General features: G+C 40.6%; 1 protein-coding gene across 2 annotated transcripts in view; it reads right to left on the reverse strand.

Annotated features, from left to right (window-relative positions):
• Positions 1-16,633, reverse strand: part of LOC139759047 (arylsulfatase B-like) — a 143,887-nt gene that overhangs the window by 25,000 nt on the left and 102,254 nt on the right. For both annotated transcript variants that reach the window (XM_071680953.1, XM_071680954.1), the window contains exon 9: positions 8,534-8,828. In XM_071680953.1, the coding sequence (XP_071537054.1) occupies positions 8,534-8,828 (295 nt within the window). The remainder of the gene's footprint in view (positions 1-8,533; positions 8,829-16,633) is intronic.

Here is a 16,633-nt window from a genome sequence, read left to right on the forward strand (position 1 = left end):
ATGGGGAGGTGATAACAAGTAGTGGTGATGTGAGAAGGAGATGGAATGAGTATTTTGAAGGTTTGTTGAATGTGTCTGATGACAGAGTGGCAGATATAGGGTGTTTGGGTCGAGGTGGTGTGCAAAGTGAGAGGGTTAGGGAAAATGATTTGGTAAACAGAGAAGAGGTAGTAAAAGCTTTGCGGAAGATGAAAGCCGGCAAGGCAGCAGGTTTGGATGGTATTGCAGTGGAATTTGTTAAAAAAGGGGGTGACTGTATTGTTGACTGGTTGGTAAGGTTATTTAATGTATGTATGACTCATGGTGAGGTGCCTGAGGATTGGCGGAATGCTTGCATAGTGCCGTTGTACAAAGGCAAAGGGGATAAGAGTGAGTGCTCAAATTACAGAGGTATAAGTTTGTTGAGTATTCCTGGTAAATTATATGGGAGGGTATTGATTGAGAGGGTGAAGGCATGTACAGAGCATCAGATTGGGGAAGAGCAGTGTGGTTTCAGAAGTGGTAGAGGATGTGTGGATCAGGTGTTTGCTTTGAAGAATGTATGTGAGAAATACTTAGAAAAGCAAATGGATTTGTATGTAGCATTTATGGATCTGGAGAAGGCATATGATAGAGTTGATAGAGATGCTCTGTGGAAGGTATTAAGAATAAATGGTGTGGGAGGCAAGTTGTTAGAAGCAGTGAAAAGTTTTTATCGAGGATGTAAGGCATGTGTACGTGTAGGAAGAGAGGAAAGTGATTGGTTCTCAGTGAATGTAGGTTTGCGGCAGGGGTGTGTGATGTCTCCATGGTTGTTTAATTTGTTTATGGATGGGGTTGTTAGGGAGGTAAATGCAAGAGTTTTGGAAAGAGGGGCAAGTATGAAGTCTGTTGGGGATGAGAGAGCTTGGGAAGTGAGTCAGTTGTTGTTCGCTGATGATACAGCGCTGGTGGCGGATTCATGTGAGAAACTGCAGAAGCTGGTGACGGAGTTTGGTAAAGTGTGTGGAAGAAGAAAGTTAAGAGTAAATGTCAATAAGAGCAAGGTTATTAGGTACAGTAGGGTTGAGGGTCAAGTCAATTGGGAGGTGAGTTTGAATGGTGAGAGGCTGGAGGAAGTGAAGTGTTTTAGATATCTGGGAGTGGATCTGTCAGCGGATGGAACCATGGAAGCGGAAGTGGATCATAGGGTGGGGGAGGGGGCGAAAATTTTGGGAGCCTTGAAAAATGTGTGGAAGTCGAGAACATTATCCCGGAAAGCAAAAATGGGTATGTTTGAAGGAATAGTAGTTCCAACAATGTTGTATGGTTGCGAGGCGTGGGCTATGGATAGAGTTGTGCGCAGGAGGATGGATGTGCTGGAAATGAGATGTTTGAGGACAATGTGTGGTGTGAGGTGGTTTGATCGAGTAAGCAACGTAAGGGTAAGAGAGATGTGTGGAAATAAAAAGAGCGTGGTTGAGAGAGCAGAAGAGGGTGTTTTGAAATGGTTTGGGCACATGGAGAGAATGAGTGAGGAAAGATTGACCAAGAGGATATATGTGTCGGAGGTGGAGGGAACGAGGAGAAGAGGGAGACCAAATTGGAGGTGGAAAGATGGAGTGAAAAGGATTTTGTGTGATCGGGGCCTGAACATGCAGGAGGGTGAAAGGAGGGCAAGGAATAGAGTGAATTGGAGCGATGTGGTATACAGGGGTTGACGTGCTGTCAGTGGATTGAATCAAGGCATGTGAAGCGTCTGGGGTAAACCATGGAAGGCTGTGTAGGTATGTATATTTGCGTGTGTGGACGTGTGTATGTACATGTGTATGGGGGGGGTTGGGCCATTTCTTTCGTCTGTTTCCTTGCGCTACCTCGCAAACGCGGGAGACAGCGACAAAGTATAAAAAAAAAAAAAAAAAAAAAAAAAAAAAAGTTTGTTGAGTATTCCTGGTGAATTATATGGGAGGGTATTGATTGAGAGGGTTAAGGCATGTACAGAGCATCAGATTGGGGAAGAGCAGTGTGGTTTCAGAAGTGGTAGAGGATGTGTGGATCAGGTGTTTGCTTTGAAGAATGTATGTGAGAAATGCTTAGAAAAGCAAATGGATTTGTATGTAGCATTTATGGATCTGGAGAAGGCATATGATAGAGTTGATAGAGATGCTCTGTGGAAGGTATTAAGAATATATGGTGTGGGAGGCAAGTTGTTAGAAGCAGCGAAAAGTTTTTATCGAGGATGTAAGGCATGTGTACGTGTAGGAAGAGAGGAAAGTGATTGGTTCTCAGTGAATGTAGGTTTGCGGCAGGGGTGTGTAATGTCTCCATGGTTGTTTAATTTGTTTATGGATGGGGTTGTTAGGGAGGTGAATGCTGGTGACTGAGTTTGGTAAAGTGTGTGAAAGAAGAAAGTTAAGAGTAAATGTGAATAAGAGCAAGGTTATTAGGTATAGTAGGGTTGAGGGTCAAGTCAATTGGGAGGTGAGTTTAAATGGAGAAAAACTGGAGGAAGTGAAGTGTTTTAGATATCTGGGAGTGGATCTGGCAGCGGATGGAACCATGGAAGAGGAAGTGGATCATAGGGTGGGGGAGGGGGCGAAAATTCTGGGAACCTTGAAGAATGTGTGGAAGTCGAGAACATTATCTCGGAAAGCAAAAATGGGTATGTTTGAAGGAATAGTGGTTCCAACAATGTTGTATGGTTGCGAGGCGTGGGCTATGGATAGAGTTGTGCACAGGAGGATGGATGTGCTGGAAATGAGATGTTTGAGGACAATATGTGGTGTGAGGTGGTTTGATCGAGTAAGTAACGTAAGGGTAAGAGAGATGTGTGGAAATAAAAAGAGCGTGGTTGAGAGAGCAGAAGAGGGTGTTTTGAAATGGTTTGGGCACATGGAGAGAATGAGTGAGGAAAGATTGACCAAGAGGATATATGTGTCGGAGGTGGAGGGAACGAGGAGAAGAGGGAGACCAAATTTTAGGTGGAAAGATGGAGTGAAAAAGATTTTGTGTGATCGGGGCCTGAACATGCAGGAGGGTGAAAGGCGGGCAAGGAATAGAGTGAATTGGAGCGATATGGTATACCGGGGTTGACGTGCTGTCAGTGGATTGAATCAAGGCATGTGAAGCGTCTGGGGTAAACCATGGAAAGCTGTGTAGGTATGTATATTTGCGTGTGTGGACGTATGTATATACATGTGTATGGGGGTGGGTTGGGCCATTTCTTTCGTCTGTTTCCTTGCGCTACCTCGCAAACGCGGGAGACAGTGGCAAAAAAAAAAAAAAAAAAAATTATTATTATTATTATTATTATTATTATTATTATTATTATTATCATCATCATTATTATTATCATTATTATCGTTAACATAATCATTTAAGTATAATTTCCACTATCACAAGCCTCAAAAGGACACAGTGGCTTGAATTCCTTTGTATCATAATGATCATCATGATCATGATCATCATCATCATCACCATCATAATGACCAAGTATAGCGATACTGATAGCATGACAATACATGAACTGATAAATGCACTATTGATAAATATAAATCAGTGTAGCATGAAAAATAACGATGAGGAAAAATTAGCAATGATGATAATACTGATAACAACAACAGTCCTTTGTCATTCGCCTAATTCGAAGTACAACAGTTAGCTAAGAGTTTTTATTCATTACTGTGAGTGAAATTTGACAACACTAGCGTTAAGTAGCGTTTGACGATTCTGAATATGGTACCTGTATAGATCACTGCTTAAACTTCTCTATTATGAACAGAATAATTCTAAGTCGTTCAGTCGGCTCTCTGGCATTTGTTTCTCACTCTGGGAATAATCTTGGTATCTTACCGAAGTCTTCTCTTCATTCTATCTATGTCTTTTTCCTACAGAAAAAAAAAATGAACACAATATTCAGGGTAGAGACACAACACTGAGTAGTAAAGAATGTACTTATGAATCCTAGATCTCTTCCCGCCCATTTTGCTGCCTCTATGCACTCTTTACTTACGTTGAGGTGACCAGAGATTATTACATCTATGTATTTTTCTGCGATATCGTACTGCAGCTCGTTTTTACTAAAGGTATGTAAATGTTTGTACTTATCGATGGTAGAATTCATTCGCCATTTAAGAGCCCAACTCAAGTTTTTCTACACCAGCTTCAAACTTTTTAAGACGTTCAATGTCTGTTGTCGCAAGTAGGTTTCTCAGTTGTAATTGGGCATAAATTCACTATTAGATAAGTTCAGGAAGAGCCCACACAATAGATATTGCAATGTTAGGATCTCCCGATATGATTGCATATGATCGCGTTCGTTACAAATTTCTGCCAACAATGTCTTTAGTCTACCTTTGGTGCCTGTGCTGGGAGCTTGTTTTGTATTATTCCATTGCTTTTGTTAATTTTTTTTTATTTCTACAAAAAATGGAGGCGATATTACCAACAGCTACAGTTATTTTCAGCTACAACTTAATTTGAGCTTCAAAGAAGAGTAAGACACCATCTCCTGTTTTATATTTCCTATGAGTATTAAATAAAGTATACCCTGGTACTACGTATTCGGCAAGGGAAGCTCTATTTCTAATATCTAACCAAAATTCACAAATATTGGTCATAGACTTTTCTTGTAGGGCAGCTATTTCTAACTTATATTTTTATAATGTTACTGCTTTCATTGACATAGAATATAATGACACTGGTTGTGAAAAATGCTTGCGGATGAGAATGTGTCTTTTCTATACGCTTCATTTGTTTGAAAAAGAAAATGCTTGTCGACTCCTTATGAAAACTACCAAATAGTGCAGCTCTCAGTTTATTCAGATGTAGTCCGTCCTTGGTAAGCTTATCAGGCCACATATGAAAATGCTGCTACAAATTTACGAACGCGGCTCCTTTATAAGAAGAAAGACTCATTAATCTAATTACGAGAATGTTCGCTGTGATGAAGAATGTTGAACAACCAGGCGGCATTTCTCCAACAGCTTCTCCAATCTCACCTAGGGAATCTCGTCGGTACCTACATGTCATATAGAAAATGTATGATCGTCAGCAACAGCACAGACCTTTTCTACAACGTTGACTACATCGTCTTTCCTGGAACCTGGAAAGCAGAAACGTTTACGGTGTGAAGGGTTCCTGGAGCAGAACTCCTCTAGATGACCTCTAACCTCGCCTTCATTACCTCAACGTCATTAAGAGCCTTAAACTTGTTGTAATTAGCAAAAGGCATAAGTTTAAGGAGTTAGCACCTCGTCGTACTATTTGAAAGTGTTCTTTAGTTATTTGAGAGGAGAAAGATTACTATGGGGTGCTCCCGAACATCACCGGCTTACTCCCTGACGCACTCAGCAATATGGTTTCCAGTTCCATGGACATCCACTCTGTTGGCTAGAACCATTCTTAATAGCCATGGTCAGTTTTTCTTCCAGGATCTGTCTGTTTCGCCAAAAGTCTGCTAATTAAATGCATTATATAAGCATTGAAACTGGAATTTAGATTTAGCGTTCACAGATCATTGCTGACAGAACTGCCAGGGTGCTGGAAAAAAAATAAAAGGAAGGGATATGACGAAAATTAAGATGATGGTAATAATACAGATAATCATATCTTAAAAGGACCGTCCAATAACTTAAGGGTTGCGCCAGAGTGTTTGATTCTCTTGATATCTTGTGTGCTTAAAAGTCAGTGCCACTGATATATACGGAATAGAGAAATGACTACTGCTAAGCGACTGATCAAGGTAAGCTATTACCGTTCCTACATGACATCAAGTAGTTTGTCATGAGTTGGTGGAATGATAAAGCTGAAACTTTCGTCATTTTCATTTGAACAAGTGATTTCTGTTCTTGCTTTGGCATCAAGGTTTCTCACAGAGTATACGACGGTAATTCATCGTGTTTTAGGTTAACCCTTCTGACGCTAGTTTAAAAAAAAAAAAACAGCCGACATTCTAGTATGATACCAGCCTGATTTTTTTTTTCATCTAACTCCACCGACGCAACCCCGCTCAAATACAGGCTACATTTAGCAAACAAACTCCTATCTCCACTAAACCTATCCCACATATCCATGGGTCAGCCTCCTCGAACCTACAAATACCACTCTCCTCTGCTACTCATACCTAACATTCTACTTTAGATTTCATATTCGTCTAGGAAGTACTCCCACTACCAAAGCCTTCATACGGCTTTCTTAACGACTTCATAATACGTTTCTTATACTTTCTTAGGATCTCTTGTGGTCTATACCCTGAAACACGTTATTTGTTCCAGCTTGAACTACCACGACATTGTCTTCTGCAGTGTCCCTGAACTATATTCTATACTTAACATGTTGAGTCTTCCAGCCTATCCTGTGCTAGCATAGACCTCACCTATTTTTGTTCCTAATCTCAAACTGTTGTTTAAATGTTTAAAGAATCTCCGATAAAGGTTATGTTAGATTATCTAAGCTCTTCTATCAATTCCTTCCCCTACACTTTCAATATTTTGTTAGTCTGTTACGATTATTTTTCTTCCCACCCTGGACTTTGTATCTTTCTTGGGAAATATCGTTATTATTTGATATCGTCCCTACGTTAACCAACGCCGTTTCTGGATTACTTATTTTGTTAGTAATAACCTTAAACTTTTTCACAAACTCCAAGGCCTGTGCAGTGATGAGTTCCGAGCGTCTAAACACAAGTGTTATCTACTGGCAACACTCACAACAGCTACCCAATTTTTCATTGATCTCTTTCGAAAGCCTGCTATAGATATCGCAGAAAAAGCAAAGAACCAATTTACCATCTTCTCTCATGACAAACTTCTTTTGATCTCAAGATTACATCGGTGAGCGGCCTAAGGCATCTTTGGATTTCTTGACATCATTAACCTAAGAGCAAAGAGCAGAACGCACCTGTTTACCTCTCCACATCAACATTTCCCTTGTAATTTCTCGGCCCAGGTTTAGAATTTATATCGCTCGTTTCAGAAGTTGTTTTTGTGGTAACCGGATTTCATTCCACTTTTCCGTTTGATTCACTTCGGTAATGTTTGCACACGTTATAAAAAGATTCAACTTAGGGATTACGCATTATAGTCTATCACCAGTTTGGATGCATTTCTAATCCAAAGTTTTGTCCATATTTCACTTTTAATATCATGAACTTTCATTTTACCTAATAGTCTCATCCGATGTTGTTATAGTCCTAGTTGCTACTTATATAAGAAATTCTGATAGAATAGTACGAAAGGATTTATTATTTTGGAAGCAGTGTTGACTGTGTTTTCATTTTATGACCACCAATTACTTTTGTAAGTTTACCCTTGTAATTCTCTCATTTTCCTTTCAGAATGAGGTAACGCTAATTGGATGGTAGATCGGTCAGTGCACATTTTATTGTCACCCTTCTTGAATATGTAAGCGAGATATGTTGGCTTCTAGTCTTCTAGCACATTATCAGTCATTAAGGATTAGTTAATAACAGGCTGTATTATCACTTTCAAAATTCGAGGCGACGGATGTTTTAATGTAATGAAAGATTTTGAGCCTCGAAGTTATAATATCAGTATTTCTTCCTAAAAGAAAATTTTCTGTAATTATATCACATCAGTAATGGTATCAACTGATTTCACCGTACAAAAAGTCATGTATCGTCTAATACCTAACCTCTCCCGATGTAAATGTGGGCGCCTTTCCATTGACAGTCTTCTAACGTCTTTCACAGTCTTGTTTTCTTCTGTATTTATCGAAAGCTTTTTCGTTACTTCCATATCTCCTGTAGTTCTTTCTTCAAGATTGTCTTGTTAATTCTTATTATCGGCAGTGATCACGATAATCTTGGGCTGATTTGCAGAGTTATTGAATCTAATTAATGGAAGTCATTTCTCTAGCCTTACCAATTATTGCTATTTTTTTTTCTTCAGCCAAGATGGCTCATGTGTGGTATTATATGATCTTTTCTAATTCAGGATTGTTTCACTTTTGTACACTGGAATTCACTTCAAATTTCACTGGCGTCTCTACTGCTTCGCTTTCATCTGAGTCATTCACTGAGGTTTCTATCATTTGGTCATGGTGCATCTTGTCAAGATTACTCGCGTGTGTGTGTGTGTGTGTGTGTGTGTGTGTGTGTGTGTGTGTGTGTGTGTGTGTGTTCGGGGTTTTTCATCATATTTTCATTCACGTGGTATATAGTAATCATTACACACAGTCCTTGATCCTGTGATTCTGTAATCATCATATTTGATCTTGAACCAGCGTTCTGTTTGTTGATAGATACAACTCCTTTACCCGGACAAGATAGCGTGAATTTAAAAAAAAAAAAAAAGGCAGTAAGCCTGTACATGCTTTTAGCTTTTGACTATCTTTGTCTAAGTATGAGGGCCAGAGGTGTATTGTATGCTCAAAACGAAATCTATTAAATTTTCGAACAAAGGCATTATGATCTCTCCCAGTGAAACCTAGTTCTTTATCAATCTTTTTGGCCAGTTCAGCATCCTGACGTAAGGGTCAAAATCTTGTTGAGAGAGAGAGAGAGAGAGAGAGAGAGAGAGAGAGAGAGAGAGAGAGAGAGAGAGAGAGTCATCACCTGATGGCACCAACAATGCCGTTTTCCTCAGATTCGTCCAGGTTGTAGATGAAGCTGTGCCTGGGTGAGGGAATATTGCCGGTCCTCAGGACTTCCCACTGGTTGAAACCGTCAGTGTCTGGCAGCTCCTGGGCCCCAGCAACGGCCATGAGAGTACTGTACCAGTCAGTAACGTGTAGGAGGCCTCTGTGCACCCTCGGCGTGTTCTCCAGTAGCGGGCCGTGGACCAGAGCGGGGACCCGTGTCCCACCTTCCCAGAGCGTTCCTTTGTTCCCACGAAGTGGATAGCTGCTTCCTGTTGGCAACAGACATATGAAACAATGATAAGAATCAACGAATATGAATTCGATCGGTACATACTTTCGTTTTGAAAAGAACGCATCGACTTTAAACCAAAACAGAAGCTTTCTGCACGAAACTACAACAGAATTAATGTTATTTCATTACAAATACGAAAACAACGGTAGAATCATAAGTGTATTTGATAACTGAAACAATAAAGGAAATGAGAATCTACGATAAAGAGCCCAAAGAGAAACATTCACAATAAAAGTGTAACTTAAGATCTATAAAACGAATCTGTCGTCAGGGAAAGTATGAGCTGTTGTTATGATATCCCCAGTCAATCTAACGTCCTTATTAGTAACGAAACCTTTACACAAGACAGGATGAGGTTGTGATTGTTAGAGGCAAACATATGAGATAATCATGTATACATTCATACATTTATCATCAGCAGCAACACACTGGTCATCTCTACACGTTCCTCCAAATTATGGGAGATTAAACTGGAATTTTTTTTTTTTTCTCTCACCAACAACCATTATACAACGGATATATGTTTCAGGGGAGGAATTAAAGTGTCGAGAGAGTACTGAACACTACATGAATCAGATTCAGTATCAGGTAGTGTTCTAGTCCCTTCAAAAATCGACTTCCTTAAAAATAGCTGGTGTCTTCAGCATGATCGGGATGGACGAACGTTAATGAATCGACACCGTGCTTGGCAAGACTTTATGGGTCGACGTCCCTTTACCCCTGGCAGGCGCTCAGATTGAGAATAACCTATAACTACTCAACAAAGGACTGCAAACAACATCTGACGATCGGGTCCTTTTCACTGTCGTTTGTGATAAGGGAAGAGATCAGAAGAATATAAGAGACACGTAGAAACTTTATATTTACAGAGGCAAAAATAAATTCAGTCATGGCCTTAAAGTTACGTAATCATTTTTCTTAATTCTAACGTGTCGATGGTGTTGTCATACCCGAATGGAGGTCGGGTGCGTTCAAGTCTGGCAACAAGCGTATCATAGAATTTGTTATGTGGGCAAGAAAGAGAACTGTTTACAAATTTTATCAACTATAAAGCTATCCAATTTGTATAGACCTTCACTAATATTAATGTTACAGTTCTTTGTGTATATAATGATAGAAGATTCAATGATATTTCTCGTGGTACAGGAGTTAGAGTTAATAACTAAGATGGTAGTACTCCAATCAATACTGATGGGTGACTTGAATGCAAGAGCGGATGAAGTGGCAGGTGAGGGTATACCTGGGAGACCTGGGATACCCCGTAGGAATGAAAATGGTGAGCAGCTGATGGAGCTGTGTGCTGGGAAAGGACCGGTGATTGAGAATACCTTGTTAAAAAATATAGACATTCGCAAGTATACGTGGGTGAGTGGGGTAGATGGTAATCAGACATTAATGAATTTTGCACTAATTCATAGGCATGCAAGAGAGACTTGGATGTGAATGTGCTGAGAGGGGCAGCTGATAGGATGTCTGATCATTACCTGGTGGAACCGAGGGTGAAGATTTGTAAAGGCTATTGGAAAAGAGGAAATACATGGGTTAGGAGAGGGTTGTGAAAGCAACGCGCTTTGAAAAGAGGTTTGTGTGAAGAAATAACAGAATGACAAAGGGTAAGAGTAAACGAAAGTAGGAAAGTGGACGGAGGAATGGTGAATATTTATAGAAAAAGTGCTGGCATATGCGAAACAAGTGTGTGGCATGCGGAACTAGAAGGTAGGTATGTCAAAAAGGGTTGTGAGAGGTGGGATGAAGTTAAGTTGGTGGCGGAAAAAGAAAACAGAGGTGTATGGGCGTTACTTGCAGTGAAAGATTACAACTGACTGGGAGATATACAAGACAAAAGCGGTTGAATGTCAAGACGAACATGCAGGTACTGAAAAAGAGGGCAGAAGAGAGTTGAGGCGGACCAACATCAGCAAACTTCATAGGAAGTGGGAAAATGTTTAATGAAGTGCTTATAGATATGAGGTGGAAAAAAAGGAACAAATGGAAGTATCAGTGGAAAGGGGGGGGGGAGGGCAGAGGGGGGAAAAGAGACAGATATGAGGTGAAGAGGAGACGGAGTAAGTATTTAGGTGGGCTGTTAAATTTGTTTGATGACAGGGTTGCAAATTAGGAAGTTTATACGGGGAGGTAAGTTAAATGAGGAAGTCATAGCAAATGGTTTAGTTGCAGGAGAAGAGATGATGCTTGCCCTTGGTAACATAAAGTGCGCCAAAGCGACCGGAGTTGGAATTGCACTCAAAGTTATTAAGAAAGGGGGCGACTGTGTTGTTAATTGGTTACTTAGGGTTTTCAGAGTATGTTTGGCTGATGGTGAGGTGCCTGAGGATTGACGGAAAGCAAAGGTATAAGTTTGTTGAGTATACCTAGTAAGTTTTATGACAGAGTTGTGATTGAGATGATGTAGTTGTGTGCGAAGAGCATTAGATCTGGAGAAAAAATGTGGTTTTAGGATTAGTATAGGATGTATGGGTCAGGCGTTTGCTTCAAAAAATGTGAGAGAAATAATTGTACGGAAAAATTTATATATGGCAGTTATGGAGCAGGATAAAGCATATGATAGGTCCTTAAAGGCCGTTTTTAGGCCAACAAAGGCTACCTCTATCCTTGTAGATTACTCATAGTCCACTACATTCATCAGCTTCAAATTATAATGGAAATACCTCAGGATCAAAGGCAGGAATTAGGGTTACAGAAACTGGCCGTAAAGGCCAATAGAGGCCACCTTTAAAGGTTCAGATTATTGTAGATTTATGGTACTCGTTCATTTCAGATGTTTTCTGAAAATCGAGATGAATTATATCACCTGCTTTACTTTCATCCTAGGTACTGATTATATCATTAAAGAACTATCAGATACACACACACACACACACACACACACACACACACACACACACACACACACACACACACACACACACACATTTATTTATTTATTTCCACACATCTCTCTTACCCTTACATTACTTACTCGATCAAACCACCTCACACCACATATTGTCCTCAAACATCTCATTTCCAGCACATCCATCCTCCTCCGCACAACTCTATCCATAGCCCACGCCTCGCAACCATACAACATTGTTGGAACCACTATTCCTTCAAACATTCCCATTTTTGCTTTCCGAGATAATGTTCTCGACTTCCACACATTCTTCAAGGCTCCCAGAATTTTCGCCCCCTCCCCCACCCTATGATTCACTTCCGCTTCCATGGTTCCATCCGCTGCCAGATCCACTCCCAGATATCTAAAACACTTTACTTCCTCAAGTTTTTCTCCATTCTAACTTATCTCCCAATTGACTTGACCCTCAACCCTACTGTACCTAATAACCTTGCTCTTATTCACATTTACTCTTAACTTTCTTCTTTCACACACTTTACCAAACTCAGTCACCAGGTTCTGCAGTTTCTCATATAAATCAGCCACCAGCGCTGTATCATCAGTGAACAACAACTGACTCACTTCCCAAGTTCTCTCATCCACAACAGACTTCATATTTGCCCCTCTTTCCAAAACTCTTGCATTCACCTTCCTAACAACCCCATCCATAAACAAATTAAACATTCATGGAGACATCACACACCCCTGCCGCCAACCTACATTCACTGAGAACCAATCACTTTCCTCTCTTCCTACAAGTACACATGCCTTACATCCTCGATAAAAACTTTTCACTACTTCTAACAGCTTGCCTCCCACACCATATATTCTTAATACCTTCCACAGAGCATCTCTATCAACTCTATCATATGCCTTCTCCAGATCCATAAATGCTACATACAAATCCATTTGCTTTTCTAAGTATTTCGCACTTACATTCTTCAAAGCAAACACCTGATCCACACATCCTCTACCACTTCTGAAACCACACTGCTCTTCCCCAATCTGATGCTCTGTACATGCCTTCACCCTCTCAATCAATACCCTCTCATATGATTTACCAGGAATACTCAACAAACTTATACCTCTGTAATTTGAGCACTCACTCTTATCCCCTTTGCCTTTGTACAATGGCACTATGCACGCATTCCGCCAATCCTCAGGCACCTCGCCATGAGTCATACATACATTAAATAACCTTACCAACCAGTCAACAATACAATCACCCCCTTTTTTAATACATTCCACTGCAATACCATCCAAACCTGCTGCCTTGCCGACTTTCATATTCCGCAAAGCTTTTACTACCTCTTCTCTATATACCAAATCATTTTCCCTGACCCTCTCACTTTGCACACCACCTCGACCAAAACACCCTATATCTGCCACTCTATCATCAAACACATTCAACAAACCTTCAAAATACTCTCTCCATCTCCTTCTCACATCACCACTACTTGTTATCACCTCCCCATTAGCGCCCTTCACTGAAGTTCCCATTTGCTCCCTTGTCTTACGCACTTTATTTACCTCCTTCCACGACATCTTTTTATTCTCCCTAAAATTTAATTATACTCTCTCACCCCAACTCTCATTTGCCCTCTTTTTCACCTCTTGCATCTTTCTCTTGACCTCCTGTCTCTTTCTTTTATACATCTCCCACTCAATTGCATTTTTTCCCTGCAAAAATCGTCCAAATGCCTCTCTCTTCTCTTTCACTAATAATCTTACTTCTTCATCCCACCACTCACTACAATTTCTAATCAACCCAACTCCCACGCTTTTCATGCCACAAGCATCTTTTGCGCAAGCCATCACTGCTTCCCTAAATACATCCCATTCCTGCCCCACTCCCCTTACCTCCTTTGTTCTCACCTTCTTCCATTCTGTACTCAGTCTCTCCTGGTACTTCCTCACACAAGTCTCCTTCCCAAGCTCACTTACTCTCACCACTCTCTTCACCCCAACATTCTCCCTTCTTTTTTGAAAAAACCTACAAATCTTCACCTTCGCCTCCACAAGATAATGATCAGACATCCCTCCAGTTGCGCCTCTCAGCACATTAACATCCAAAAGTCTCTCTTTCGTGCGCCTATCAATTAACACGTAATCCAATAACGCTCTCTGGCCATCTCTCTTACTTACATACGTATACTTATGTATATCTCGCTTTTTAAACCAGGTATTCCCAATCACCAGTCCTTTTTTCAGCATACAAATCTACAAGCTCTTCACCATTTCCATTTACAACACTGAACACCCCATGTATACCTATTATTCCCTCAACTGCCACATTACTCACCTTTGCATTCAAATCACCCACCACTATAACCCGGTCTTGTGCATCAAAACCACTAACACACTCATTCAGCTGCTCCCAAAACTCTTGCCTCTCATGATCTTTCTTCTCATGCCCAGGTGCATATGCACGAATAATCACCCATCTCTCTCCATCAACTTTCAGTTTTACCCATATCAATCTAGAATTTACTTTCTTTCACTCTATCACATACTCCCACAACTCCTGTTTCAGGAGTAGTGCTACTCCTTCACTTGCTCTTGTCCTCTCACTAACCCCTGACTTTACTCCCAAGACATTCCCAAACCACTCTTCTCCTTTACCCTTGAGCTTCGTTTCACTCAGAGCCAAAACATCCAGGTTCCTTTCCTCAAACATACTACCTATCTCTCCTTTTTTCTCATCTTGGTTACATCCACACACATTTAGACACCGCAATCTGAGCCTTCGAGTAGGATGAGCACTCCCCGCGTGACTCCTTCTCTTTCCTCTTTTAGAAAGTTAAAATACAGGGAGGGGAGGGTTTCTGGCCCTCCGCTCCCGTCCCCTTTAGTCGCCTTCTACGACACGTGAAGAATGCGTGGGAAGCATTCTTTCTCCCCTATCCCCTATATATATATATATATATATATATATATATATATATATATATATATATATATATATATATATATATATATATATATATATATATATATATATATATATATATATATATATATATATATATATATATATATATATATATATATATATATATATATATATATATATATATATATATATATATATATATATATGTATACGAATAAAGTGTATGTGAACGCGCACCTTCATAGAACATACAAACCTTCAACAGCCAGGATCGAACCTGGGACCCCTTGTGCAAGAGGCAGGCATGCTAACCGAGAGGCTAAGGGACTGTATAATAGGAAACAACTATTCGAAATACTAAGTACTCGAATGCCCTTCGTCTCACAATGGTGAGCAACGGGGTCTATCGGTTGTTTCCGAACAGAACACATAGCCAGCTGATAGCGTTTTACCGAACCTGACTGTACAACGCGGAATTATATGAATACGAATAAAGTGTATGTGAACGCGCACCTTCATAGAACGTATTCGAGCTTGGGAAGTGAGTCAGTTGTTGTTCGCTGATGATACAGCGCTGGTGGCTGATTCATGTGAGAAACTGCAGAAGCTGGTGACTGAGTTTGGTAAAGTGTGTGAAAGGAGAAAGTTAAGAGTAAATGTGAATAAGAGCAAGGTACAGTAGGGTTGAGGGTCAAGTCAATTGGGAGGTAAGTTTGAATGGAGAAAAACTGGAGGAAGTAAAGTGTTTTAGATATCTGGGAGTGGATCTGGCAGCGGATGGAACCATGGAAGCGGAAGTGGATCATAGGGTTGGGGAGGGGGCGAAAATCCTGGGAGCCTTGAAGAATGCGTGGAAGTAGAGAACATTATCTCGGAAAGCAAAAATGGGTATGTTTGAAGGAATAGTGGTTCCAACAATGTTGTATGTTTGCGAGGCGTGGGCGATGGATAGAGTTGTGCGCAGGAGGATGGATGTGCTGGAAATGAGATGTTTGAGGACAATGTGTGGTGTGAGGTGGTTTGATCGAGTAAATAACGTAAGGGTAAGAGAGATGTGTGGAAATAAAAAGAGCGTGGTTCAGAGAGCAGAAGAGGGTGTTTTGAAATGGTTTGGGCACATGGAGAGAATGAGTGAGGAAAGATTGACCAAGAGGATATATGTGTCGGAGGTGGAGGGAACGAGGAGAAGTGGGAGACCAAATTGGAGGTGGAAAGATGGAGTGAAAAAGATTTTGTGTGATCGGGGCCTGAACATGCAGGAGGGTGAAAGGCGGGCAAGGAATAGAGTGAATTGGAGCGATGTGGTATACCGGGGTTGACGTGATGTCAGTGGAATGAATCAGGGCATGTGAAGCGTCTGGGGTAAACCATGGAAAGCTGTGTAGGTATGTATATTTGCGTGTGTGGACGTATGTATATACATGTGTATGGGGGTGGGTTGAGCTATTTCTTCCGTCTGTTTCCTTGCGCTACCTCGCAAACGCGGGAGACAGCGACAAAGCAAAATAAAGATAAAATATATATATATATATATATATATATATATATATATATATATATATATATATATATATATATATATATGGTGACTGAGTTTGGTAAAGTGTGTCGAAGAAGAAAGTTAAGAGTAAATGTGAATAAGAGCAAGGTCATTAGGTACAGTAGGGTTGAGGGTCAAGTCAATTGGGAGGTGAGTTTGAATGGAGAAAAACTGGAGGAAGTGAAGTGTTTTAGATATCTGGGAGTGGATCTGGCAGCGGATGGAACCATGGAAGCGGAAGTGGATCATAGGGTGGGGGAGGGGGCGAAAATTCTGGGGGCCTTGAAAAATGTGTGGAAGTCGAGAACATTATCTCGGAAAGCAAAAATGGGTATGTTTGAAGGAATAGTGGTTCCAACAATGTTGTATGGTTGCGAGGCGTGGGCTATGGATAGAGTTGTGCGCAGGAGGATGGATGTGCTGGAAATGAGATGTTTGAGGACAATGTGTGGTGTG

Source organism: Panulirus ornatus, chromosome 32 (genome assembly GCF_036320965.1).
Source record: "Panulirus ornatus isolate Po-2019 chromosome 32, ASM3632096v1, whole genome shotgun sequence".
Lineage (NCBI taxonomy): Eukaryota > Metazoa > Arthropoda > Malacostraca > Decapoda > Palinuridae > Panulirus > Panulirus ornatus.